Source organism: Eumetopias jubatus, unplaced genomic scaffold (assembly GCF_037043125.1).
Source record: "Eumetopias jubatus isolate StellerSeaLion01/CBP00866 unplaced genomic scaffold, mEumJub1_p1.0 scaffold_5, whole genome shotgun sequence".
Classification (NCBI taxonomy): domain Eukaryota; kingdom Metazoa; phylum Chordata; class Mammalia; order Carnivora; family Otariidae; genus Eumetopias; species Eumetopias jubatus.
In genome coordinates, this window is record NW_028274811.1 from 29,412,811 (window position 1) to 29,437,367 (window position 24,557).

Consider the following 24,557-nt stretch of genomic DNA (forward strand, 5'->3'; position numbering starts at 1 on the left):
CCAAATCAGTGCAACTCTCTTGTGAAGAATCCATTTCCCTGGAAAATGAAGTTGGGTTCTAAGCAACAAGTAGCGTTTGGCAAGCCCTGATGAAGAAAGCCAGTGTTTGGAGAAGTTGTGAAAACAGCAAGTCGTTTAGGAAAGTAAACACCGGGGGGGGGGGGGGTGCGGCTCATGCCAGTTTAGGGCTGTGACAGCTCTTCTGTCCCCATCAAATGTAGAGCCTGACACTGCAGGTTTGTTTTCAGTGTTGGCTGTTGCAAACCCGTGGACCACCCAGTCCCCCTGTGCAGGCTCTGAAAGGCGAGAAGGATTGAAAGTGACCCCAACTGAACCCAGTTTCCTTTCCCTGTTCAGTGTGTGGAAGATACTGAATGTCCAACCACTGGATGGAGGTGGGGGGGCACACCTGCTAGTCACCAAGGCATCTTGACTCTCATTCACAAAGCCAGCTGGGCCTCCGTGCAGCCGCTGACCACATTTCCCATGGGCTCGTGTCACTGGTAAGCATTTTCAGGTGTCTTTCTATGTACTTCTTGAAAAGCTTTCCATACATTGAAGTGTAGTTGAAACTCATCTGAGCTTTCCCTATTTCAACTAAAACCCTGTAGGCCTGTGCTTCTCAGACTTGGCTGTGCACACAAATGACCTGGTGATCTTGTTAAAATGCAGAGTCTGATGGTGGGGGGGGTGGGGAGAGGTTGTCTAAGATCCTGCTATACCAACAAGCTGCACACATTTTCAGAGGCAAGGTTATGGAAGACCCTTGGCAACCCAAATCCGAATTCCCTAAATGGCACTATAGTCACCCCTTCACATTCATCAGCAGGGCTGTTTTGTGCATTTGTTTGTTAGGGGGATGGATAATTGCCGTGTGTGAAGTACTGTTCTAAAGGCTGAGTATTGTACAAAGAATGGAAACTTTCCTCAAACTGATCCATGTACTCTTTTAAGTGAGATACCTCATGCTAAAACCCATCCTTTTTTCTCCCCAGCAAGTCTGAGGGTACTGAATTTTTTAAGATTTTTTTTTTTTTTTTATTAGAGAGGGAGAGTACAAGCAGGGGGAGCGGCAGGTAGAGGGAGAGTGAGAAGCAGGCTCCCCGCTCAGCAGGGAGCCCGACGTGGGGCTTGATCCCAGGACCCTGGAGTCATGACCTGGGCCGAAGGCAGCCACTTAACCGACTGAGCCACCCAGGCACTCCTTCTGAGGGTCCTGAATTTTAAGAGCTAATTTGCTGCATGGTGGCAGGTGAGAAAGGCCGAGTGCCCTCTGCAAATTATGTTGACCATTTCGTCTATCCTCACTGATGCACAGACATCTCCAGGGACTCTGGGAAGGATGGCAAGAGGGAGGCATGGAGTTGGCTGGGCCGCAAATGCCAGCTTTCCTACCAGTAGACCCCAGACCAGTTTCTGTCGGTTTCCTTTGTGGAGAACTTGTTGGAACCACGAATTCATCCTGATGTTTAAGGCCTGTTGTCAAGCACAACATGGTGATTTTCAAAAACTGAACTGTTTTGGGGGATTTTACATGAGCCACAGAATGTGAAAGTAGTCATTTTTATAAAGTGCCTGAAAAAGTCTAGTAATTATTGTTCCAAACAAGTCGCTCTTTCTCTTCAGTTTGTCTGACATGGAAAGAAAAAGAAAATCCTTTCCAAGTGAGCGGTCTCTTAGTGAGCTGTGCCAGCCCTGGCTGGCTCCAGGTCAGTGGGGATGGAGGACCCCTGCTTTTTCCACCAGCTGCATCTTGTCCCGAAGAACAAAAACGCCCCTCAGAACAGCTATCTCTGGTGGGAGAACATGTTTACATTCGCCGGGCTCTGTGTTTTATGGTTTTCGAGAGGGGACTGTGGTGGGCATGAAGGTGAATTTTTTTTTTCTTACATCTAAACAGTAAATGAAATATCGCTGTAATCTCTTACTGAGCTCATGGAAAAACTCAAGTCATTGAATGTTAGCTTTACAGATGAGGGAAGTTTTACAGAGAGATTACCTGACTTGCTCCAAAGCCCATAAATCTTGCTACAGGGAGAGCTGGGCCGGGAAGGCGGGGCTCCCGGGGCTCTGACACACAAGAGGCATCTTCCCTACAGTTGAGATGCATCCAGTGCTCTGGCCCCAGGGGAAAATTTCAAGCCTGAGCTTGGATCTCTCTGAGGGCTTTCTCATGTCCTCGGCCAAGCAGTCATGTTGAAACAGAGAAATGTTCTGCTTGAAATTAATTAAATGATCATTTTCACATGATTGCTTCTGTTCTTGCTAATCAGTGACTTCTATTATATAGAACCATTACCGGGGAGAAGCAAGCAATTCATACTTATTGCCCGCTTTACTTGAGTTACATAATGTAATCTACCCTAAAGTCCTGTGAGGTAGGTTTCATTAGCATGTCTATGAGATAAGTAGCAACGGAAGTTCAGAGGAGTTGAACAACTTGCCCAAGGCCACACAGCTTATAAGTAGGAGGACTGGGATTTAAACTCAGGCCACCTGCCTCCAGCACCTGGACTCCACAGCTCTGCTCTACCAATGCCGTTACTTAGGCAAGGCTGGCTATCTACCGGGTGGTCCCTGGTGTGGGCACTCCCTCGATAAAGGTGAACCATCAAGCAAAATCGCCAAGGGCCACTTCCCGCCTTTCCTTCCCAGAAACTTCCTATTGTTTCTTACCCTACCGTTGTTGTCAAAACCACCCCACATTTATAAAGGAGTTATTTTAAAGCAGCTCAGGCTCAGATGCCTGTCCCTGGAGGCTGCTGTGTGCTCAGACCTCAGTCCAGCCAATGCAGCCTTCCCAGCTGGTGATCTGAGCAGCCATCCAGACTGACTCACTGAGTGGGGTCATTGCCAAAGACACCTCACTCTTTGTGTGACCCTGGCTGAGCAGAAAGTCAACGGATAGGATTTTTTGGTGTGGAAATCATCAAAATCATTCTTCCTATCCTGTTCTCTGGATTTTCTCCCAGAGGCTCCAGAAAAAAAGGAAATGATAATAAACCCCACAATGAGGAAAAGAATTCACAGAACAAGTGGAGCTAAATCCCAGACACTCGAACCCAGAACCCGAGGCAGCAGGAGAGACATTCTCCTCTCTCGGAAAGTTGTTTTTGAGAAAGTTCATTTATTCCAGGCTGAGGTATGTGCTTGATAGTGCTCACCAGCGGGCGGAATGAACCCTATCTGGATAGAGACAGGCAAAGGGAATAGTTTCCCCAAAGTGGCAGAGGCCCCCACAGCTCTCCAGGAGAGTGAATGTCCCACCCCTTCCTTCTGGGGAGTTGGGGGGTGGGGAGATAGGGAGGCCATCAGGGAAGGACCTGGCTCTCCCCAAGGTCAAGGCCATCCCACATTATCCCCTAGTCTTCAACGCAGAAGATACAAGCCGGGGTTCCAGAAAACTCTCTACAGCCTTCTGGTCTTTGGTTTCCCAGGTGCCAACCAGAGGCTAGCACCCACTCAGTGATAGGATCCAGCTGGAACTCTCGGCCCCACCTGGCAATGGTGGTGGCTCACTGAAATCCTCCTCTCCATTGGCTTCTCTGCAGGGTTCCTTCTCTGCCTGCCCCTCAGCCTCTCAGATGGATCCTCCCCAGGGCTTGGACCTGCTTCCTCTTCCCCCTTCTCCTTGCTTTTCCTCCTTCTCTTTTCCAACAGAGGTGCCCCAGAGACCTTGTCTAGTCCACCACACATGCTAGTGTGGTGACTCAACTCTGTATCTCCAGTCCTCATGCCTCCCCTGGACTCCAGCTCTGTAAAGGCAGCTCCTTCCAGGACCTCTCCACCTGGAAATGCAGGTGGCTCAGCAGGCAATGATGTGAACACACCCGGAGTCCCACCTCAGCCCCCACTGGCACCCCAATGTGCGCCTTCCCAGTGTGCTCATCACGCATCCAGTCATCCCAGCTGCAAGCCTTGGTTGTCTCTTACCACCTGCCTCACTCCCTTACTCTCCAATGCCCACGGGATTCCCAAGTCTAGTCAAGGCTACCTTGCAATCTCCCTAAAACCTGTCCTCTCCTCCCTACTCCCTCTGTTCCCCCAACTCAGGCCCCCAATAGCTTCTACTGCCCTATAAATAGGAGGTGCCCCTGCCCCCATCCCCTCAACTGCTCTGCTCCATGACTCTCCCTGTACCCCCCACTCTGATTATCCCTCTTTTTCTTCTTTTCCATCAGCGTTCTAACATGTCCAAGCCTCTCTTGATTTTGTCTTCCCCTGACTTTCCCCTTCCCCTTCCCTTCCCAGACAAGATTCTTGAAAGAATCGTCTATACTCTGTACTTGTGTCTCCACCCTACCCACTCTCTGTCAAACCACCGCAGTCTGGCTTCAGCCATCCTGCTGCCCACAGCCAAGTCCCCAGGGGCTCTCTGTTTGCAACACAGCAGGCTCTTTGGGTCTGTCACGTGGGCAACATAACTGCGAACAGCCCCTCCTTATGGGCCCCCCCTCCCCAGTGACAGCTGCACACTCCCCACCTCCTTCTCTCCCCTGTCAGCTCCGTCACCTGCTTTGTGGCTGCTCTGTGCCCTGCGTCCTCACCATCACAGCCGTCACCCATCTCCTGCTCTGTCTGTCCTCCCCAAGAGTTCATGCACTCCCACAGCTTTGGCTTCACGTGTGCCCAGGGTGACTCCCACATGTGAATCTCCACCGCCTCCCTCCTGGAGAGCCACATCCTACGTCCAGCTGTCTGTGGGACACTCCACCTGGATGAATCACAAGCATGTCAAACTCTGTGTCCAAAACTACTTAACCCTCTCCTGGCAAACCCGCAACCCCATTCGTGTCCCTTATTGTAAAAATGGTATGGCCACCCACCAAGATGCCCATGCCAAGAGCACCTTAGTCACTGTGCCTTCTCCCCTCCTTCTTACAGCCTCCAAGTCCTGCTGAGTCTGTTACCTCCTACACACTCCTCGAGTTTGCCCACCTCTCTGCCTGCCCACCTCCACCACTGATGGTCCCGCTCTCATGTGGCCGCTCTCCTAGTCACCTGACCTTCCTGCCTCCAGTCTGGCCCTGCTTTATCTGAGAGTCTCTTAGCCTGTTCCTGACACTGATCATGTCACTTTCCTGCTTTTCCATCACCAGCACAACTCTTAGCTTGGGTCTGGGCCCTGCGATACACCTTCTAGCCTCCCCATGCTTCAGCCAACAGGACAACTCGGGTTCCCTGAACACATGCCTCATTTTGCTAATCAACTCTTTCTCACCCTCAGGCCTAAGAGCGGGTGTCACTTCCATAGGGCCAGGTGCCTCCTTAGGGCTCCCAAGGCCCCAGCTGTCCCTCTCCATGGCATATTGTTGGCTGGTGGCTGTCCGAACTGTGAGCTTTTTCAGAAAGAGCCTAGATGTCATTCACCAAGCCATCATTGTCTCCCCAGGGCTAACAGCCTCGGGAACCTGGTAGGTGATTAATAGGTGCTTGGGCGAATACTGACGGCCCTTCCCATGTGAGGATTTGCAGAGGTGCTCAGAGCTCCTCCAGGGCAGAAATCTTGCCCCTTCCTTCTCTTTGCAGCATCTGTCAGGCACAGAGTATTGCAGAGAGGTTTACCGAAAGACGATGAGTGTGCACCAAGGTGAGCGACCCCACCCGTCTCCGGGGGTTCCGAGGGTAGCTTAGCGTCCAACAAAACCTGCCGCACATATTTTTGGCTTCGGTCAATCCTAAGGTTTACCCCTTACCTAACTTTCAGTTAGCAAGCCAGGGGTGAGGGCTGTTCCCGAAACGCAGAGGCAAGTGTGAAAGGAGTGCGGTGGGCATCGCCAGTGCCCCTCTCCCCCAGAGTTTTGTAGCCAGAGGCCAGGGAGGGATCTCTGGGCTGGGGCGCTGCAGGCCTGGAGGAGAGAGAGGTGTGAGGAGCCCAGCCCCGCCGCCCCCCACCCGCTGCCAGCAACCCCCCCTTCCCCACCGGAGGGCCCGTGGCCCCTGGGGAGGCGCCGCGGGGGGAAGCGCGGGCCGGGAGCTGTGGGAGCCGCGCGCGGGTGCCGCGCAGCTGGGGCGCGGGGGGGGCGGCCGGCGGGGCCGGAGGCGGGGGCGGCGGGCGCCCGGCTTCCCCGCCCCGCGTGGCCGCTCCCTCCCGCTCGCCGCCTACTTAACCTGGCCCGCGGCGGTGGCGCTCTCACTTCCCGAGGTCCGCGGCGTCTCGGTCCATGGCGCTCCTCGTGCAGCTGCTGCCCCTCGCCCTGGCGCTGGCCCTGGGCCCCGCCGCCACCCTGGCGGGCCCCGCCAAGTCGCCCTACCAGCTGGTGCTGCAGCACAGCCGGCTCCGGGGCCGCCAGCACGGGTAAGCCGGCCGCCGCGCTGGGGGGTGGCCGCGGGCCGGGCTGGCGGAGCGCGCGGGACAAAGCGCAAACGCAAAGCAGGCAGCACGGGCGCCCGGAGGGACCGGCCCCGCACGGGGTGGACCAGGGGGTGGTGGGGGGACCGGGAGGGCATGTCCGCAGGGGAGGCTTTGTAAAGGAAGGGATGGGACAGCTGACCAGCAACACTCCCCATCCGGCCAAGAGCGCTGGATGGCCAGGGCTTTCAGCTTCCTCTCCCAGGAGGAGGAAGGGGGAGTTGGCGGCTCTGCCCAGAATAACTGTGGAAAGGTGGCCAGGGCAGAGGGGAAGCCCACCCAGCAGGGCACATATTCCAGTGGGGCCAGGGCCCTGTCCGGAGAGTGTCTCCACAGGTGGCACTGGGCCACACAAGCTGGCAGCATTCAAAGCCCATAGGATCCTATTCACCTGGCCAGGCTCTGCACCCACCACCACGCACCTCATCTCCTCTCCTGCCAGATGAAGAGCAGAATTCTGTGCCCCCCCCCCCCCCACCGCGGTACAGACTGGGAAACTGAGTCCGGAGAGGACATATCACTTTCCTACAGTCCTGCAGCCAAGATTGGAATCTGCCTTAAAACAATAGCTGGGATTATAAATGTGGGACATTATCATTGTGGATATTCCTCTGAGACACTGACAATGTGTTGGCTTTAGGTGGTAAACCCAGGCAGAGGGTCTGGCCCGGTAAAGAGCCTGGCCCAGATCCAGACAGGGATGGCTAGTACTTCTACATCCCAAACGAAGCCATTGTGCCTCACACTTAACCAGGCTTGGCCATAGCTTCCAGCAGACCTGGTTGCACCAACTCTTTTTTCACAACGAGGTAAAACTGTATGTGGATAACGTCACGTGGTAGCCCACATGCCCCTGGGCCTTAGCAGGAGCTCAGATGCCATTGGGTCTGGCATTGGAACCCAACAGTGCCCAGACTGCCACACGACTGGACCGATGTGTACTCAAGTCAAACTCACTGTTAGGGGTGACTAGAGTTGACTTCAGAGGCCTTACAAAGCCTTGGCTCCCCACCCTGAGGAGGACCCTGGGAGTGGGTGCAGACTGCCCCTCATCGGGAGTAGTTGTCCTTGTGCCCTCTGCCTGTGACCTTACATACGGGCTTCCTTGGCCCGTCAGGTGTAGGGGGCTGCAGGGAGGGGGATTTCTCCTGAGTGGAATGAAGGCAGGGTGAGCCGCAGCCTCAGTGCCCTCCTGGAAAGAGTAGAACTACGGCATGCCCAGGGGTCTTTAGGGCAGGGGGAGAATCCCCTTGGACTTAGGCTGTGTGTGCAGAAGGGTGAGGGGCCAGCTCAGAAAGGTGAGGGGCCTATGAGGCATAAAAGTCCAAATGTGTGCCACTGGTTTTCTCATTGTCTGTGCCCAGCTCACCTTTGTCCTCCTGCCTTTCTTGCCAAAGAAGCATATTTTGCTCAGGTGCCACGGTCTGCCTGGGAGGTTTCTTTCTTTTTTTTTTTTTTAAAGATTTTATTTATCTATTTGAGAGAGAGAGAACGAGAGATAGAGAGCATGAGAGGGAAGAGGGTCAGAGGGAGAAGCAGACTCCCTGCCGAGCAGGGAGCCCGATGCGGGACTCGATGCGGGACTCGATGCGGGACTCGATGCGGGACTCCAGGATCATGACCTGAGCCGAAGGCAGTCGCTTAACCAACTGAGCCACCCAGGCGCCCCTGCCTGGGAGGTTTCTATTCCCTCTGTATCTTAGCCACTAAGTCAGGAGAAGATCCGGATAGTGTGCCCTGCTGTCCTGTCACCCAGAATGGTGTCTCTGTGCACACCACAGTGAAGCTTCCCCAAAGGGGTTGCTGGGCTTCCACCAAGAATCATCTCTACAGAAAACCTCCTTCCCTTGGGAGCCCAGAAGAGACACTGACCACCTGGAAAATACTGCTTTTTTAAATTTAATTTAATTTTTTTTTTTTGCAAAGCAAGTGCTCTTTATTATGAATTTCAGATATTAGATCAACTTCCTCTGTACCCCTCCTCCCCATGCCTCTGTAGGCTGATCCTGTTGTGGCGCTTCTTGGGGTGCCGTAGGAAAGGCCTGTAGAGATCTGTGATGAGCAGAATGGTCTGAGAAATCACGCCTGCACCCCCTCCCCAGTAAAGTGTGGGTGCGCGGGCAGATGAACTGTGACAAAATGGTTGTAGGCATGGTTGCATTTTACTGTGACCTCAGTGTCCCCAAAAGTACCACGGGACTGCCCGGCCTTGCACATGGGTGTAGTGCCCTGTGCAAAAGGCATGACCTTGTTCAAGCTCCAACCCTCCATTCACAGTGAGAAGTGGTGAACAGGGAAGAAAAATCTCTGCTGTTTTAAGGCCATGCAGTGTGCTCCAAGACCTGAGGCAGAGCCAGTAAGTGTGCCTTGCCCATGCACGTGCGCACGGCGCTCCATGACCCCACACCCCGTTTGCTTGTGTCTTCACCACCACCTGGGAGATCTGCTGTTCGTGTCCCCATTTTACAGATGGAGAAACCTCAGCTTAGGGGGATGGAGTGACTTAGTTCCAGTGCAGAGAGCTGTTGGGAGAGTAGAGACTGTGATGTGCTCTCCCGACTCCCGGCTGCACCCGTGTTGCTCTAGAGAGGGGAAAAAAGTACTGACAGAGAAATAAAAATGCATTTGCACTTCTGACTATCTATCTGCCTCCCAAACTGGACTGGATTTCCTGAAGCGCTTGATTCTCAAATCCAAGTTGAACAGCAGAGCTGTTGTGCTGGAGGCAGAAGGCCCAGAAATGGCTAGGTCATCTCCATTAAACTTCAGCCCAGATTTCCTGTGCCTACAGCCCGCCCCTCCCACCCCTGCTGTGAGAACGAGCCCCCCACCCCCACCCCTGCCCCCAGCCTTTGCTCCTGTCTCAAAGGGCCAAAGCAGTGGAAACACTCCACAGAGGAATGTTGGAGCCACATCCACAAGAGACTCACTGAAGATTCGCCAACCGCCTACGGAAAGTTGCAGGGAATTCATCGACAGTAATTGTTTCCTGCTTGGTCTCATAGAAGAGCTTCTGAGATTGTACAGCAACAAACAGTACCTAGGGCTGGAGTGTGGCCAGTGGGGACTCACCGGGGTTATTTGGGGACGGCTGTAATCTGTGAATCCCAGGCAGCCAACAGAGGAGCAAAGGAGCTTCCGTTAGCATCCTCTGGAGGCTGTGGGCATCTGGTCAGACCCAGCTAGGGCTAAGGGGACATGGGGCTTACCCCTAACTTCCCTTGCCCTCCGCTTCCTACACCGACTCACTGATACGTAGTGTGCCTCCTTGGGCCACTCATCTGTGCCTCCTGAGCCACCAACTGGGCAAGAGGTGACATCCATGTGGGAGAAGAGAGAGGGCAGAGAAGCGAAGTGTCAGTGCACCCTCCTACCCAATAACCCGACTCTGAGTATTTGAGAATTGTGCACGTTCCCACAGCCAGCAGGCTGGGGATGGTGGGCACAGCTCTTTCTGAAGTAGCCCTGTCTTCCTGGCAGCCAGTGATGGCTACAGAGTGCATTTTTAAAGTAGCAGAGGAGCGGAGATGTAAAATTCAGTGACACCTGAATTTCTCAGGACACAGAGGTTTTGTGTGTGCTCTTTGCTTTGCTTTCCTCTGACTTGTGTTTCGGCCAATGAACTTCCTGCCTCAGGTCAGGAAGACCCCCTTCCAGTGTCGCCACACAGCCACAGCTAGCTCCTTTCCCCACGGGCTCCTAAGGGCGATCCTGCCGCCGCACGGCCTTAGTGTGGTCTGGATCATGACTTGGTACATTGATTAAAAAACAAAGAAACAAACCCCCATGGCTGTGGGAAGGAAGGCTTCTCAGCAGAACCGTGGGATTGCAGTCGGCTTTTCCAGAGTTCCCGAGAACTCCTCTGAGTGGGTGGTCCTGGGAGCAGTATTTTCAGCAAGGTCATTCCAAACTCTTTCTTCACCCCGACCCAGTGCTAGGCCCCATCTGGGACATAAAAGAAAGAACAAGCGGGGAACCTTGTTCTTTGGAGGGTCATCGGAGAGAAGAGAGATACGTCCTCTGATCAGTGTTAGATCCTGTTTGGTACCAAGCATCAAACGAGAGCCATATTCCAGGTCAGAGGTGCACGGAAGAGTGTCACCTGGGGCCCTGAAGGAAGGCTTTCTGGGGACAGTGGACTCAGGCTGGGGTCTAAATAGTGAATAACGGAGAGTCCAGGGGGAGAGCATCTCCTAACGAGGTCCTGACCACAGTCAGCATGGCTGTGTTCAGAGCCAAGCTCCTGGCCTGGGGATGCAGAGTATGTCTGTGTGAACCTGCCTGGGAGGTGCCAGGTCCAGACGTTGGCCTCCCCTCATGACAGTGGGGCTGGCTCTGTGCCCCGGGAGGCTGGGTTAGAGCCTGTGGACCTGTGGACATTTTGGCTCAGTGGGGGCTGGGGGTACAGAGAAAGGCTGGGAGCTTCTCTCAAATCTGCCTTGCTTAGCAAACATACTCCTTGGCTCATTGTCTCAATCTGTAGCATGTGATCTAAACATTTTGAGACACTTTTATCTATGCATACCAAATACCTGTGTTAAAGAAGGATCCTTACGTGAAATGATGTCAGCATGTGAGATACACTTTGACAATATTTAATGTGGTAGGAAACTTGCAGGGGGATAGAAATTGCTAGAGACAGTTTCCACCCCTGAACTACCCCCCTGAAACCATCACTGAAGTGACTGTATAACTTCTCCACGTCTAGAACATTCTCATGACCTGGGAGGGCCCACGTCGGGGCAAGGGCATGGTGGTGGGGTAGCCATGCTGCCCATCTTTCTAACATGGCTGCTTTCATCTCAGGCCCAACGTGTGTGCTGTGCAGAAGCTCATCGGCACCAACAAGAAGTACTTCACCAACTGCAAGCAGTGGTACCAGAGGAAAATCTGTGGCAAATCCACGTGAGTGTCTGTGGCTGCTCGAGACTGCGAGGCCATCCCATGCCTAGGGCAGCCGTGGGGCCCCTGGGCCTGGGCCGGCCTTCTGAAAGGTTAGGCCTTGGCAGGAGTCATGAAGGTGCCTGTGCAGACGTGTCGGGGAGCTGTGTGCTTGGGAGTGGCGTTTTCAGTAAGCCGGCCAGTGTGGGTTTGTATTTTCAAGGCTCCTGACAAGACTTGGATGCATTTTTCAGGGCTGATGTGGGATTATAAGAAGCATGAAATATGGGTGTGTGTGTGTGTGTGTGTGTTTGTGTGTGTGTGCACACACGCTTCTTCATCCTCACTAAGTGGTACCAAGTAAGTGGAGGTGCCCCTGGCCTGTATCTCTAAGAAAAGCCCGTTGGTGACCTTACACACCACTCTGCTCTGCCATCAGAGGGCAAACACCCCCAAAAGACAGAGTGCCTAGAAATAAGCACGTTAGGAGGCGGCAAAGCATCAGCTCAGCCTTCTGATTCCAAGGCTGGCTCTGCCCTTAGCTGGGCAGGTTGCTTCACAGCCGCAACCCTCCCTGCCTCATCTGCCAGATGGGGATGATAAAGGACTTCCTTCCGGGATCCAGGATCATCACGAGGACCGAATGCAGTGACCCAGACATGAGGCCGGATGAGGTGCCCTGCACGTAGTAAGTGCTTAGTAGGTGCTACGTGCTGTTCTTGCAGATCTGGGCCGTGCAGACAGAAGTGAGAGCGCCAATGGTGTGGGGCCCCGGGTGCCTCCTGCAGGCCTCGCTGGTGCCTCTGGCTGCATCCGGGGAGGTGGCATTTGCCCCAGAGGCCCTGCTGCCCAGTGGAAACAGGGTGGCATGTGTGTTCTCACAGAATTCCTGGGCGACCTAGTTCTGTTTTGGCACCAAGAGTCAACCAATGGCTCTCTGCTGTAGAAAGGAAGAAGTGCTATGAGAAACCTCCTGAGCCACTTGGGAGGGCCTGACCCTTCCCCTTGGGTGCAGAATAGGGGGGTTAAGAGTCTCTAAGCCACTGTCTCCAACTCGTTCCCACGTTAGGGATTTTTTAAATGTATTGCCTGGGACATGACTTTTGAGTAGACCTCTCTTCCCACTCCATGACCTGCCGAAGGAAGGGAAAATGCTCTTTCCTGAAAATGGATATAGAAAATAAACAGCCCAACTTGTGACCCTGATTGTCTTGGGCGGTTAGGGATCCTGGCACGAATCAAGAGAAATTGGGGATCATGGGATCAAGCGGCCCCCCGGGAGCTTGTGTCGGGCAGATGCGTGACTGCTGGCTCCCGCTTGACCATGCCCAACCTCAAAGGTGAGGGCTGAGTGAGCTAACACGACACACCTTTTGGGTTCAGTAATAATTTTTGCTGAACCAGCAGTAATTTTTCCACCAGCAGTAATTTTTGTTGCTGTGGACAAAAAGAGATTATGCAAATTCTATACCATGCATTCTTCCTTGGTGTCCGCAGTTAAACAAACAAAAAAACAGTTTCTAGTACTGTTTGATTTTTTCCCCTGTGTGTATATTATCTACTCAAACAGTTAACTAATTACTTAATGAAACATAGGCCGCACCTAATTGCTTCTCGGAAGGTAACCAAAGACCTGTGCCAAGCAAACGGCTCTTCTCCATCTCAGAGTCCTGGGTTTCGAGAGTTGCACGTTTTTGTTACTCCTGGTTTCCCTAAAAATGAGACCTGCTTGTGACGTCGAGGTGGCATTGGCTATGGCATTTTGGGTGGCCTTGTGTGGAAGCATTTGCCTGACCGGTTAACAGTAGCTTGCTAACATTCCTCGGCAGTTCCCCCGGCTGAGACCGCTGTCAGTGATGAGTCATCTTGGCTTCCTGGCTCTCAGTACCTAAACCCTTCTCCATCTGTGTGTCAGGACGGGGCACAGGCCACATAGCTGTGTGTTGGCAAATGTTCTTGATGACCCATTCTTCCCTCTAGGCAGGCTTGGCTTTGAGAGAGTGCTGATGTGGTGGGGGGGGCAGCCTCACACGAGTGAGAGCAGGGGGAGCCCGGGAGAGAAGTGAGCAGGTGGGTGGGCTGTGGGTGGGGAGTAGAGGGGTAGTGTGGGGTCAGGTAGCTCCCAGAGCCTAGTCGCAGCCTCTGAGCTGGTCTGAGAAAGCCTCAGGGGCATAGTGTGCACATTCAACTCTTCGTGTGGCCATTGCTTTGGGCAACTTCAAAAAAAGAGGAAATGAGGCTAGGAAAGCATGAGTGGATAGAAAACTTCATGATGCAGGACAAGAGGGTCCCTTCCTGGAACATCACATGCAATATTGGGAAGGTGGAGCTGACTTGGAAGGGGTCCAGAGGACTCAGGGAGGGAAAGGGGAACCCATCCTCATTGTTGAACTGAGATGGAGCAGCCTTGCACTTCACTCGTGGACAGGGCCCAAGGCCCATTGAGAGAGCTGAGATCTGTCCCCCAGAAATTCAGTGCCATAGATGGTCAGGAAGGGAGTGTGTGTGGGGGGGCTGTGTTGGCTGGAGTTGACATCACCCTCATGAAAATGGGTCCCGAGGTGCATTTATTGGGGTGAAGACCAGACTGGGAAATGGGGAGCATAGTTCTGGTTGAAGCAAACAGGACCATCTCTTCATGGGGCCAACTGAGCAGTGAGAACTTTCTCAACAACTCTAGGGAAGAGGCTGGAGCAGAGGTGTGTGTTGGGGTGCAAGGAAGCAAAGTGTCATAGGGCAGGAGACAGCACAGGTCCCCTAAGGGCCCAGGTCTGGAGGAAGAATTTAAATTTGAAAGCAGACAAGTGGCACCAAGCCCAGGGCCACGGGGGGAAGACTTTGCAGTGTCCAGTCCCACAGAGACCCAGGGTCCTGGACCCATTTGTCTGCTTCTGTGAGGCCCTGGATTCCCAACTCCATGGAGGAAGGGAGGGGACTGGCCACACCCTGCACTTTGGTCCGAGGACACTACATTGTCCTTAGACAGTGGCTTTTCTGCAGTTCCAAAGAGAGAAGAACCAGAATCTTTGGTGCTACTTGTCAAGGCTGCCATATAGATTTTATTACAGGAAGTGGTTACCAGTGGGCCCCTCTTTAGCGACTCGAGTGAATTTTATTACTTGGAAATACACACTGGCTTTTATTCCAGATCCTAAAGAGCACCAGAGTGATACAAGAGCTAATCAAGCAAAGATGGCCTGGCGGGAGATTGCATCCCACTCTGTGATTCCAGGCCCCAGTCTGATCCGTCACCATAAAAACTTTATGTGCAGCAGCTTGAGCGACAGGGCAGGAAATTGTGGTCAGGAAGCCTTGCTGCCTCCTGACAGGCCTCCTTTGTGTGAGCCCCACGAGAGGGAAGCCTGCTTCACAGCCAAGTCAGGTCGGAGTTGACATCACGGGAAGGTAATAGTCATAGCTGGAGCTCAGACATCATAACGTGGCAGACGAGCGAGCAGGTAGGGGTGGTAGCTGTCCATTCCGGAAGTTTTGGGGTTATTTCATGAGCAGCAACAGAAACATGAGCCCTGTAGCCATTCTGCGAAGCCAAGATGAGCTGGTAGCACACACCCCTTTCTCTAGGAGCCAGCCTTGCTCTGCCCAAGGGCTGAGATATTAATACTTCTTCAGCCCCGCGTTAGAGCTTGGAGATTCAACTTTTAGCGAAGGCAGCTGGGGTATGGCTGAACCTGTCCCTCAGCCGGCACAGCTCTTTCCAGTGTCTCATGCAGGCAGGGCACCCAGGGACATCTGCTGTGAAGCTGTCCCCTCTCCCACAACCTTGGTCCCACAAGGAGGGTGAGAAGCCAGCCAGGGATGCCACCTGGAGCAGCACTTCCTTCCCTGTTTCATATTCCTTGTGCAGCCGCCTGGGACCCCATGAATAATGTGTTTCAAAATAACTGAGATTTGGCATAGCCTGATCGCCAGGTTTTGTGGTACAGGATTTCCTGAAGGTTCTGTCCCACTCTGTAACTTCCAAGGAGGCAGCTTAGCTGACAGGGGATTTTGTTCTGGTGAGTATTTCCATGGATCCCTGTAGCATCTAGGGTCCTGCCCTGTGGTGAGCAAAATAACAGCTCCCTAAAGATATCCACATCCTAATCCCTGAACCTGTAACTAAAGGAAAACGAGCCTTTGCTGATATGATGAGGTTAAGGATCTTGGGACGGGAAGATTATCCCGGGTTATCTGGTGAGCTCTGTGTCATCCTGAGGGTCCTTATAAGAGGGAGGCGGGCAGGTCAGAGTCAGAGAAGGAGATGAAGTTGGAGTGATGTGACCACAGGCCAAGAAGTTCACACAAGCCTCCAGAAGCTGGAAGAGACAATGGATACATTCTCCCCTAGAGCCTCTAAAAGGAACGCAGCCTTTCATTTTAGCCTTATAAGGCTGCTTTCTGGCTCTGACATCCAGAGTTTTAAGGTGATAACTTTGTGCTGTTTTAAGCCACTAACTCTGGGATTATTTGTTATTGCAGCAGTGGGAAACCGATGCAGGCCCTGTCTGTTGCATTCTGTAGGTTGCATTTTATGGGGGATTCGTTTATCACACTGTGACTTGATCAGTTGTCTCATGCAGGACGTTGCTTTCAATGAAGTTATTTACCTAACTACAATTTTCAACTTTATACCTGAAGTTTAGAAAAAAAAAAAAAAAAGCCCAACAACTGAGCACTTAGTAAGTATCAAGCATTTGTGAAGTTCTTTTCATATGTGAGCCCATAGACTTCCCATAGTCACCCTATAAGAACAGTATGATTATTAGCCCATTTACAGATGGGGAGACTGAGGTTCAGAAAGCCTAATCAGTGTGTTCAAAGTCGGCTGATGGGAAAGGGGGACAGGTCTAGCTACTCTGCTGTGCTTCCTCTAGGGAGAGTTAAACCCAGCAGCTAATGTCAGTCATGTGGGAAGACCCACAAGTGGGCAGCCCTGTAGGGCCTGAGTAACCTGCCCCACATTGCTCTCTACAGCCCTCAAATCTCTGCCTGAAGGTCCCAGAGACCAAGGCTGAGGGGCAGCAGAGGCTCTTTGGCCCAGAGTCACCAGCCTTCTTCTGGTTGCTCACCCCCGGGCTGGTGATCATTTTGCTCCCCTGCTGTAAGGGGACTCCCTGGTCAGATAAAGGGCATGGGAACTGAAGAGACACAGTCGGTGTCCGGGAGCCCCCACACTGCCCTCACCCACTGCACACACACAGATTGTCACCAAACACATACGTACATTTTTTTAAAGGCTCTGTCCTCCTCACGAACCAAGCCGGACCCTGGTTAGTGATGGGGCCTTTCTCAGTGGCCATTAGGTCCAAGTGAGCCCTTTTTCATCAGGGAGCTCAAGATTTTGATTTTCTGCTGGAGGCTCAGGAAAGCTCAGCTGGGTTTCCCAGGCCAGGAGAGCAGAAATGGAGCCACTCCAGGCGAGCAGTCCGTGGGGGATGGCTTCATGTCTAGACGATATCGGGCTGTATTTGCTCTGTGATTCTGCTTGGAAATCATGACATGCCGAGTGGTTTACCTTCTGTCGCGGGAAACTGGCGCTCACACTGCATTCCTCACCCCACCTACTTCCAGAGGCTGGTTAGTCCCTGGCCATTTATAGCCATGACAACCAGCTAGAACTTTGAAGTGCACTTGGAGAGAGTGATTGTTTTAACTTATTATATTAACTTCTTGGAAAATCATTTTGGGGAAAGAACTAGCAATGCTTCTGTCTGTATCTGATCATGAGTAACACTCTGGAGGGGAATGGTGGAGAGCCTCCCAACCACCTCTATCCTTAGACCTTGGATAGACGCTGTCTCTGCCCGCCTCCTTTAAATGCCCTTCTTGTTTGGGCACCTTCCCTCACCTTCCTCAAATGGTTCTTCTGACCAGGGAAACTGGAACAAGAATATTCATGTCTCATCATTCTAGAGATATTCTTTTTCTGACTGAGGTTTTTACTTATTGGACTATGTTAGGTCAAGGAGAAGCCGGGAGCCTCTCATTAGAGCAGCTTTCCCTGATGAGATGTGATTCAGAGACCAGTAGATTGATCCTCTCTGCACAGGGAGGCCAAGGAACTGGGGAGACACAGATGGAAGCTCCTGTGGTTTCCATCCTTCCTGCCTTCATCCTAGAGAGAAGGTATCAGACCCACAACCCTCTGATGGCCCCCAGCCCCATCTCCTCAGGGCCAAAGCCCAAGGGCAATGGCGTACTGGGCTGAGAACAGGCACTGCTAGTCCAGAAAGGTTTGATCAAGATTGTCTCATTGGGCTGTCTTCTCAGTCTGCCATTTCCAGCTGCCTCTGCTTCTCTGGGGCCACGCAGACCAGTTCTGAGCAGAGCTGGTATTGTGGGGAGAGTTGGGAATAGGGAAACTGCCAGCTGAGGAAGCATCTCAGCCAGGCTGGGGGTGAGAGGCATGGCTCACAGCTGCGCACCTAGGGAGTGCCAAGGATGCCAGACTATGGCAGCAGGAAGGCAGAAGAGGGAGAGGCCAGCAGGGCAGGAGGACAAGGAGAAAGCCTCCTGGCAGAGCCACTTGGTTAACCAGGAAAAAGCCCTCGGCTGGCAGACTGACCTCTGCTGGCGGCACTGTGCCCCCCATGTCCAGCCACTGTTGGGACACGGGTGCAGAGCCCACACGGAAAGGGGGCTGACGAGGTGGGTGCTGACGAAGTGGGGGCTCTGTCCACATTGAAGAGTGCACCTGCGTCCTCTCAGCATCAGATCAGTCTGCTTGCCACCAGTCTGTATGTTGCCAAGAGCAATGGAAAAGGGATGAGACTTGATGAAATCCCAGGGGGGTCCTAGATCTGCCCCTACCCAGCTGTGATCTTAAGAAACCCTTCTGCCCCTGAGAGCCCTTGCAGCTTTCTAATTCCATCCCAGATATTCTTCTCTACAGTGAGACTTGTCTGCTTAGGTCTGTTCTCTCCTCCCAACCCCTCAGCCCCTTTTCTCCCCACACCACCACCCCCCCCCCCCCGCCCCACTACACACACACACACATATACATGCAGCCACAGAACTGCGAAGTTCACACTTGGCGAGTTGGCTTTCTCTGTCCTCAGTGAAATTCTGGTGAGGCCGCATGAGCTGTGGAGCGCTCTCGTGTCCAGCCAACAACCTGGAAGAAGAATTGTTGGCCAGAACAGCTGGAGGTCCCAAGGCGTGGAGTGTGCAGCACCCATATGCATGGGGGGGGCCCTGGGATGAGGAGAGCTTTGAGGAGAAGACCCTTCCTCCAACTGTGCTTCTCCAGTTCCATGGAGTGTCACCCAAGCACTTTTAGAAAGAAGCTAAGCTTTGGCGGGCTGGATCTTAATTTCACCTCTCTAACCCTAGCCACAGAGCCGTGGTGTTTATCAGAGAAGCCCTGGGATCCCGTGCATGGGTGTCCCCTGGATCTATGGGCCTAAGGCCTGGAGCTCTCCCTAGATTTAGCTGAGAGAAGCCGGCAGACACTCTCCTTTTGAAAGACAGCTTCTCTGCCCCCTAGGAATAATCCCAGTGACTAGAACCATGAGTGTGAAATTGGAACAAACCTTGGGGACCATCCAGTTTAACCTCACCTCGTTTCATAGATGAGGCAACGGAGACCCTGAGAGAAAAGCGGACCTTCAAGGTCACCCTGCTAGTTACCGATGGGTGATGAGCCAGGTCCCTTAATTCTTGTACTGTTCCTATAACACCACGCTGCCTTTGAAAGGTTGCATATCAGTCAAATCTTATTTCATTGCAGAAGATGACTTTAGTTTCTGAAAATAAAATTGTGGGTCAGTCAAGGCAAGTCTTGAGTCTGTTTAGCTCATATAAATAGAGCCCTTAAGGGTGTGGGGCTGAAAGGTTAGAAAGGAGCAGCATAGGGGGAAGGCTGGCCAGAAGGAGGTTGAGGCAGGTGGGAGCAGGGAGGGAGCAGGGCAAAGAGGGAGGTGCTCTTGCCTCCTGGAAGGACAAGGGGGTGGTTGAGGGACAAGGTTAGATGGGGCACACTCTGCTCTATGATCCTTTGTACATTTTCGATTTGAAACCATACCCGTGTTGTTACTAAGATTTGGGTTTCAATTTAAACAAATGGGAAAAAAAAACAAAGGAGCTTTGTTTTAATTTTAAAAGTTTTACAGTTTGATTGTAAAGACAGAAAAACTTGATGAGCATCTCTACGCTGTGCTTCTTAGTTATTAAATCAGAGAGCTAGATGAGCATGAGAGATTTAGTCCGATGACCATTGCAGGATACACACACACAGGTTTTACAGAGCGGGGGACGGAGACCCAGGGAGGAGACAGGACTGGCAGCAGAGGTCCCAGGCGGTTAGCGGCAGAGTCAGCCAGAACAGGTCCAGGGCACCCCCCCTTCCTCCCCCTCTGCCTCTCGAGAATGCTAACCATGGGGTTCGCCATGAGTGACGCTAGAGACAAATTCCTGGTGGGTGTGTTTTCTAACCCCCCTATGGAACGTGCTGCCGCGGTCCCAGCAGGATTGCTGTAGGGGTGGCAACCCTTGGGAACATTCTCCAAACCTGAGGAGGAGTGACAAGCTCCTTGCTCCAAAACGCACTGATACACTGTTACGGCTGAGTGAAAGGTCTCCTCCGAGAGCAGGATGTTTTACCGGCCCTTCCTTTCTTCTGTCTGTGGAGGCCCCTCTTGCGACGACAGCCAGGAGGGGGGAAGCCCCGCGTCGCTCACACATGTGTCTGTCTCACTGCAGGGTCATCAGCTATGAGTGCTGTCCTGGATACGAAAAGGTGCCAGGCGAGAAGGGCTGTCCTGCAGGTGGGTAACCTGGCACGTTGGTGCTGGGATGGAGAGGGAGACCGGGAGGGAGGAGCCCCCACGTAACAAGCAGCAGAGTCCAAGCGCGGGGGCGGGGGAGGGGGAGCGATTCTGAGCGACAGGGCGGCATGGACATCCTCTCCGCATGCTCTCTGGCTCCAGGCGGGGCCAGAGTGTGGAAGCTGGGAGCAGGGAGCTTCCTGCCCTGCTCTTTCCTTTGCAAGCTGACCTCCTTACCAGGCTGGTGCAACAGACTCCAACTCCAACCCGCCCCTGCTTGCATCCCAGACCTGGGCTGCTGGCCTTGTTATCTCCGGCTGGGAGGGATTCTAACCACACCCAACATTTCTGATTGGCTCAGCTGGAGAGCCAGGCTGGAGCACTAAGCCACCTCCTCCTCCCTCTGCTGGAACTTGGTCCTTTGGGGTCCATTGGGAGGAAGGTGGCAGACCAGGAAGGCTCACCTTAGAACCAGCACAGGGAACCATGCCTGGCCACAGGGGCCGAAGACTGGCACCTGAGAGTTTTATCAGAGGCCCTCCTTCAAGCATACCCCCAGGGACTGTGCAGAGGGGGGAGTTTTAACTTTCAAATATTTGCCATTTATTCCTTGAGAATGTGGGATGGACTTAAAAGGAAGGGGCAGTTTGGTGCCAAGGTCGCAAGGGGGTGTGGTTGGCATGGGGGCGGGGGGCTTAGGTGGAAGGGCAAGTGGGAATTGGGCAGTGGGGAGAGGAGAACGGCTTAGCAGGGCGGCTCAAGCCCTTTGGGAGGGGAAGGCCTCCTAAGCTTCAGGCCTCTTTTGGGCTTTTAGGAAATAACATTTTATTGCTTGTAAATAGACAAAGAACCTGGAAGATTTGTAATGTTCTTTCATTCCAGTAGAGGCCATTAGGAAACCAGTTTCAACAACTAGATAAATCTGAAAGCCCAGTTCGTAACGAGGATATCTATTTTGGGTGTATATTCCTACTGCTATTATGTAAATGTCTATGAGCCGGGGCGCCTGGGTGGCTCAGTCGGTTAAGCATCTGACTCTTGATTTCAGCTCGGGTCATGATCTCAGGGCCCTGAGAGCGAGCGTTGAGCGCTCAGGGGAGTCTGCTTGGGATCCTCTCTGCCCCTCCCCCTGCTTGCACTCTCTCTTTCTCTCTTTCTCAGATAAATAAACAAATGTTTAAATGTGAACAGAAGCTTCATTTTCCTGTGGCTAAAATGATGAAAAATGACCAGTTAATAGAATCTGAGCAAGGAGGTGTTGGACCTCCAGAGCTGCTTTAAGGAGTATGTGACAAGGGCGCCTGGGTGGCTCAGTCAGTTGGGCGTCTGCCTTCGGCTCAGGTCATGGTCTCATGGTCCTGGGATCGAGTCCCGCATTGGGCTCCCTGCTCGGCAGGGAGCCTGCTTCTCCCTCTCTCTCTGCTGCTCCCCCTGCTTGTGCTTGGTCTCTCCCTGTCAAATAAATAAATAAAATATTTAAAAAAAAAAAAATTAAGGAGTAGGCTTTAGGCTGGCCCGTGGTGGCCGTCCCTGTGCTTTCCCACATCCCTGTCCTGCAGAGGTACCGCAGTCTCTGCAGACCAGGGAAGATGTGGTCTGGTTGCGGTGGGCCCCACGGGTCCGTCCCTCCTCTGCCCTCTGCCCCTGCAGCCCTGCCTCTCTCAAACCTTTACGAGACCCTGGGTGTCGTTGGGTCCACCACTACTCAGCTGTACACGGACCGCACGGAGAAGCTGAGACCCGAGATGGAAGGGCCCGGCAGCTTCACCATCTTCGCTCCGAGCAACGAGGCTTGGGCTTCCTTGCCAGCCGTGAGATGACCTTACTTCCCTGAGGGGTGGCTGGTGGGCAGCCTCTGGTGACTTCCCACTGTCGCAGGAAACTTTCCTTGAGCCCTCAGATGAAGTCGGGGAGCTTGAGTTAAAATATACCCCACTAGACGGCTTCCGGTGCGGGCCCCACCCTGTCCAACTGAGCAGACAGACTTTGGTGGTCATGGAGGAGGCATCCTTGGTTTCCAGAGCACCTTCCCCAGGGTAGCAAGAAGCCACCTCTTGCCCTTTGTGGTCTGCAGCCCCCTAACTGCTGCTCTGGCCTTCTTTCTAGGAAGTGCTGGACTCCCTGGTGAGCAATGTCAACATCGAGCTGCTCAATGCCCTTCGCTACCACATGGTCAACAGACGGGTCCTGACAGATGAGCTGAAACACGGCATGGCCCTCACCTCCATGTACCAGAATTCGGGCATCCAAATCCACCACTATCCCAACGGGGTAGGGAGTCCCCAGTGACACAGCACTACCCTGTGTCCACCCTGAGCCCACGCCCGGGCTGCACATGGAGCTGGTCTCTGGGGTTTCGTTCTGCGGGTTAGGTATGCTGGAGGTCACCCCCGCCTCTGGCACTGCTTCTCCCTAGACCCTTTGGTTCCACAGCTGTGGAACCCAGGTGCTGCACTGTTTTCCTTTGCTGGGGCTTCGAGCCTGCGCCTCTGGTAGGTGAACCGCTCATCTGCCTTTCTTCTCTGGACAGATCGTGACCGTGAACTGCGCTCGGCTGCTGAAAGCCGACCACCACGCCACCAACGGTGTGGTGCACCTCATTGATAAGGTCATCTCCACCGTCACCAACAACATCCAGCAGATCATCGAGATCGAAGACACCTTCGAGACCCTTCGGGTGAGGGACTGCCGTGGGGGGGGGGGGGGCGGCTGGCCTGGGGACACACCCCCTCTCAAAAGGGCCTTCTTCTGCAGCAGAAGCTAAATGCTTCATGGGCATTTAGTGGGTGTAGAGCAAGTTCTTCTAAGAGCCCATGAACGTGGAGGGTCCACTCATCAGACACTGAGCTTGACCACATTGAAACATCCTAATTCTCTGCTGGGAAATTCCCTCTACCCGTCCTCTCCTTTGTAAAGCTGTCCTTTTGTGACTCCCCTGGAAAGTTCAGTAGTCTGCAGCTGCAGCACGGTGGGTCCCTTGGAGCCCTGGGCTGCCTGGGCCTGCACCGTGGACCCCAGAGGTGAGAGGGCCCTTCCCCCCGGGGGCCAGTTCCCATATACGGGACTAGAATAATGTCAGGCTTCACCATCTTCTGGACCGCATGTCTCTGCCAGGGGCCCCCTGCTTCAGCCATCCCCATGTTTCCTTGGAGCCCAGACCAGCAGAGAGGCCACGGAAGTCCGGGTTTGACTTCTGCCCAGGCTTCTGCCTGCTCCATGGCCGCAGAATACCATTCCTTCGGCCCTGCCCCGCAGGCGTTTGTCTTTGAACTGGAGCAGCAAGCAGGCATTGCTCTTGGCAGGGGCTGCTCAGAGGAAGTGAACACAGGCTGCGCCGTCAGGGTTTTCGCCCTGATTCAAGGAGAACTTCCTGACCACAAAGGGTACCAAAGGGGTGTGGGATGGTTCCTCCCCTGGAGATCCCCAACACAGAGCGACAGACACCCTTGGGCTGGACTGGCACGGAGGTGGCCTCAGGAAGTGGCTCTGCGGGGGACCCTCCTCTCTAAGCTCTTCCCCTGCTTTCCTTCTGGGTCACCTTGTGGTCCGGGGTCTGCGAAGGAATGATGTCCCCACAAAGTTGGTGGCACCTCTTGATTAACAGCAGTTGACCCACACTGAGCGACCCGCTCTTACTGTGTGGGCTTGACAAACGCTCCCTCGTCTCCTCCCCCCCTTTGGGTCTCCCTAAACACCCGTCTTTCCTTCCGCTAATACATACGTACTAACACCTGCTCCCTACCAGGTATTGTTCTACGTGCCGGGGGTATAGAGGTGAACGAGACAGACAAATTTCTGTCCTCCGTGGCACTTCTGTTCTTCCTGGGAAGACAGACCAGATGCACACGAGGTAGCCGTGGACAGGGCTGGGCATCGTGAAGTCAGGGAGTGGTGAGCCGAGGGGGCCAGTTGGCACCAGGTGGTCAGGGAAGGTCTCTCTGGAAGAGGTGACTTTGGATCTGAGGACTGAAGGATGAAAATGGCCAGCTACATGAAATGCAGGGGTCAGAGCACAGCAGGCTGAGGGGAGAGCAAGAGCGAAGGCTCAGGAGTAAGAACAGCAAGAGGGAGGTGGGCAGGACCAGAATGAAGACCTGCACAGCTAGAGTGTGAGGTGGGGGCGGCCCCTGCGGGGCCGCAGACTGGGCAGGGGGGTGTGTCCCTGTCCCTGGGGCAGCAGGAGCCCCTTTCTGCTTTTAGAAGACCCTCGGGGGCTGCTCTATAGAAACGGGTGATGCGATCCTTCCGCTCCTGGAGCTCACACAGGTAGCATTGGCAGGAGCTATTTAAGTATAACACGAGGAGGACGCAAGCTGTGAAAATACAGTACAACAGACTCATTTTCATCTGGCGGGCAGTGGCAGGTGGGAGGGGTGGTCACGGGGGCAACACCACGTTGTCTACTTAGAGAAGCGACACTGTAGTCAAGTCCCAGTGAAGGGACAGGAGTGAGAGAAGCAAAGGAAGGAGGAAGGGCAGAGGGAATGGTGCAGCCTGGGGGCGGGAAGGCCAAAGGCACGGGAAGTAATTGAGAGATGACCAGAGTGGTGGGCGCTCAG

At 53.6% G+C, this 24,557-nt stretch overlaps 1 protein-coding gene across 2 annotated transcripts in view; it reads left to right on the forward strand.

Annotated features, from left to right (window-relative positions):
• Positions 1–258: 258 nt before the first annotated feature.
• Positions 259–24,557, forward strand: part of TGFBI (transforming growth factor beta induced) — a 37,865-nt gene continuing 13,566 nt past the window's right edge. The window contains exons 1-6 of one of the 2 annotated variants that reach the window (XM_028103717.2): positions 259–503; positions 11,159–11,257; positions 19,934–19,998; positions 21,649–21,809; positions 22,105–22,269; positions 22,529–22,675. In XM_028103717.2, coding sequence (XP_027959518.1) covers positions 487–503; positions 11,159–11,257; positions 19,934–19,998; positions 21,649–21,809; positions 22,105–22,269; positions 22,529–22,675 — 654 coding nt within the window. In that variant the 5' untranslated portion in view covers positions 259–486. Of the gene's footprint in view, positions 504–6,128; positions 6,299–11,158; positions 11,258–19,933; positions 19,999–21,648; positions 21,810–22,104; positions 22,270–22,528; positions 22,676–24,557 lie in introns of those variants that run through there. The other variant, XM_028103716.2, reaches the window with a different exon arrangement.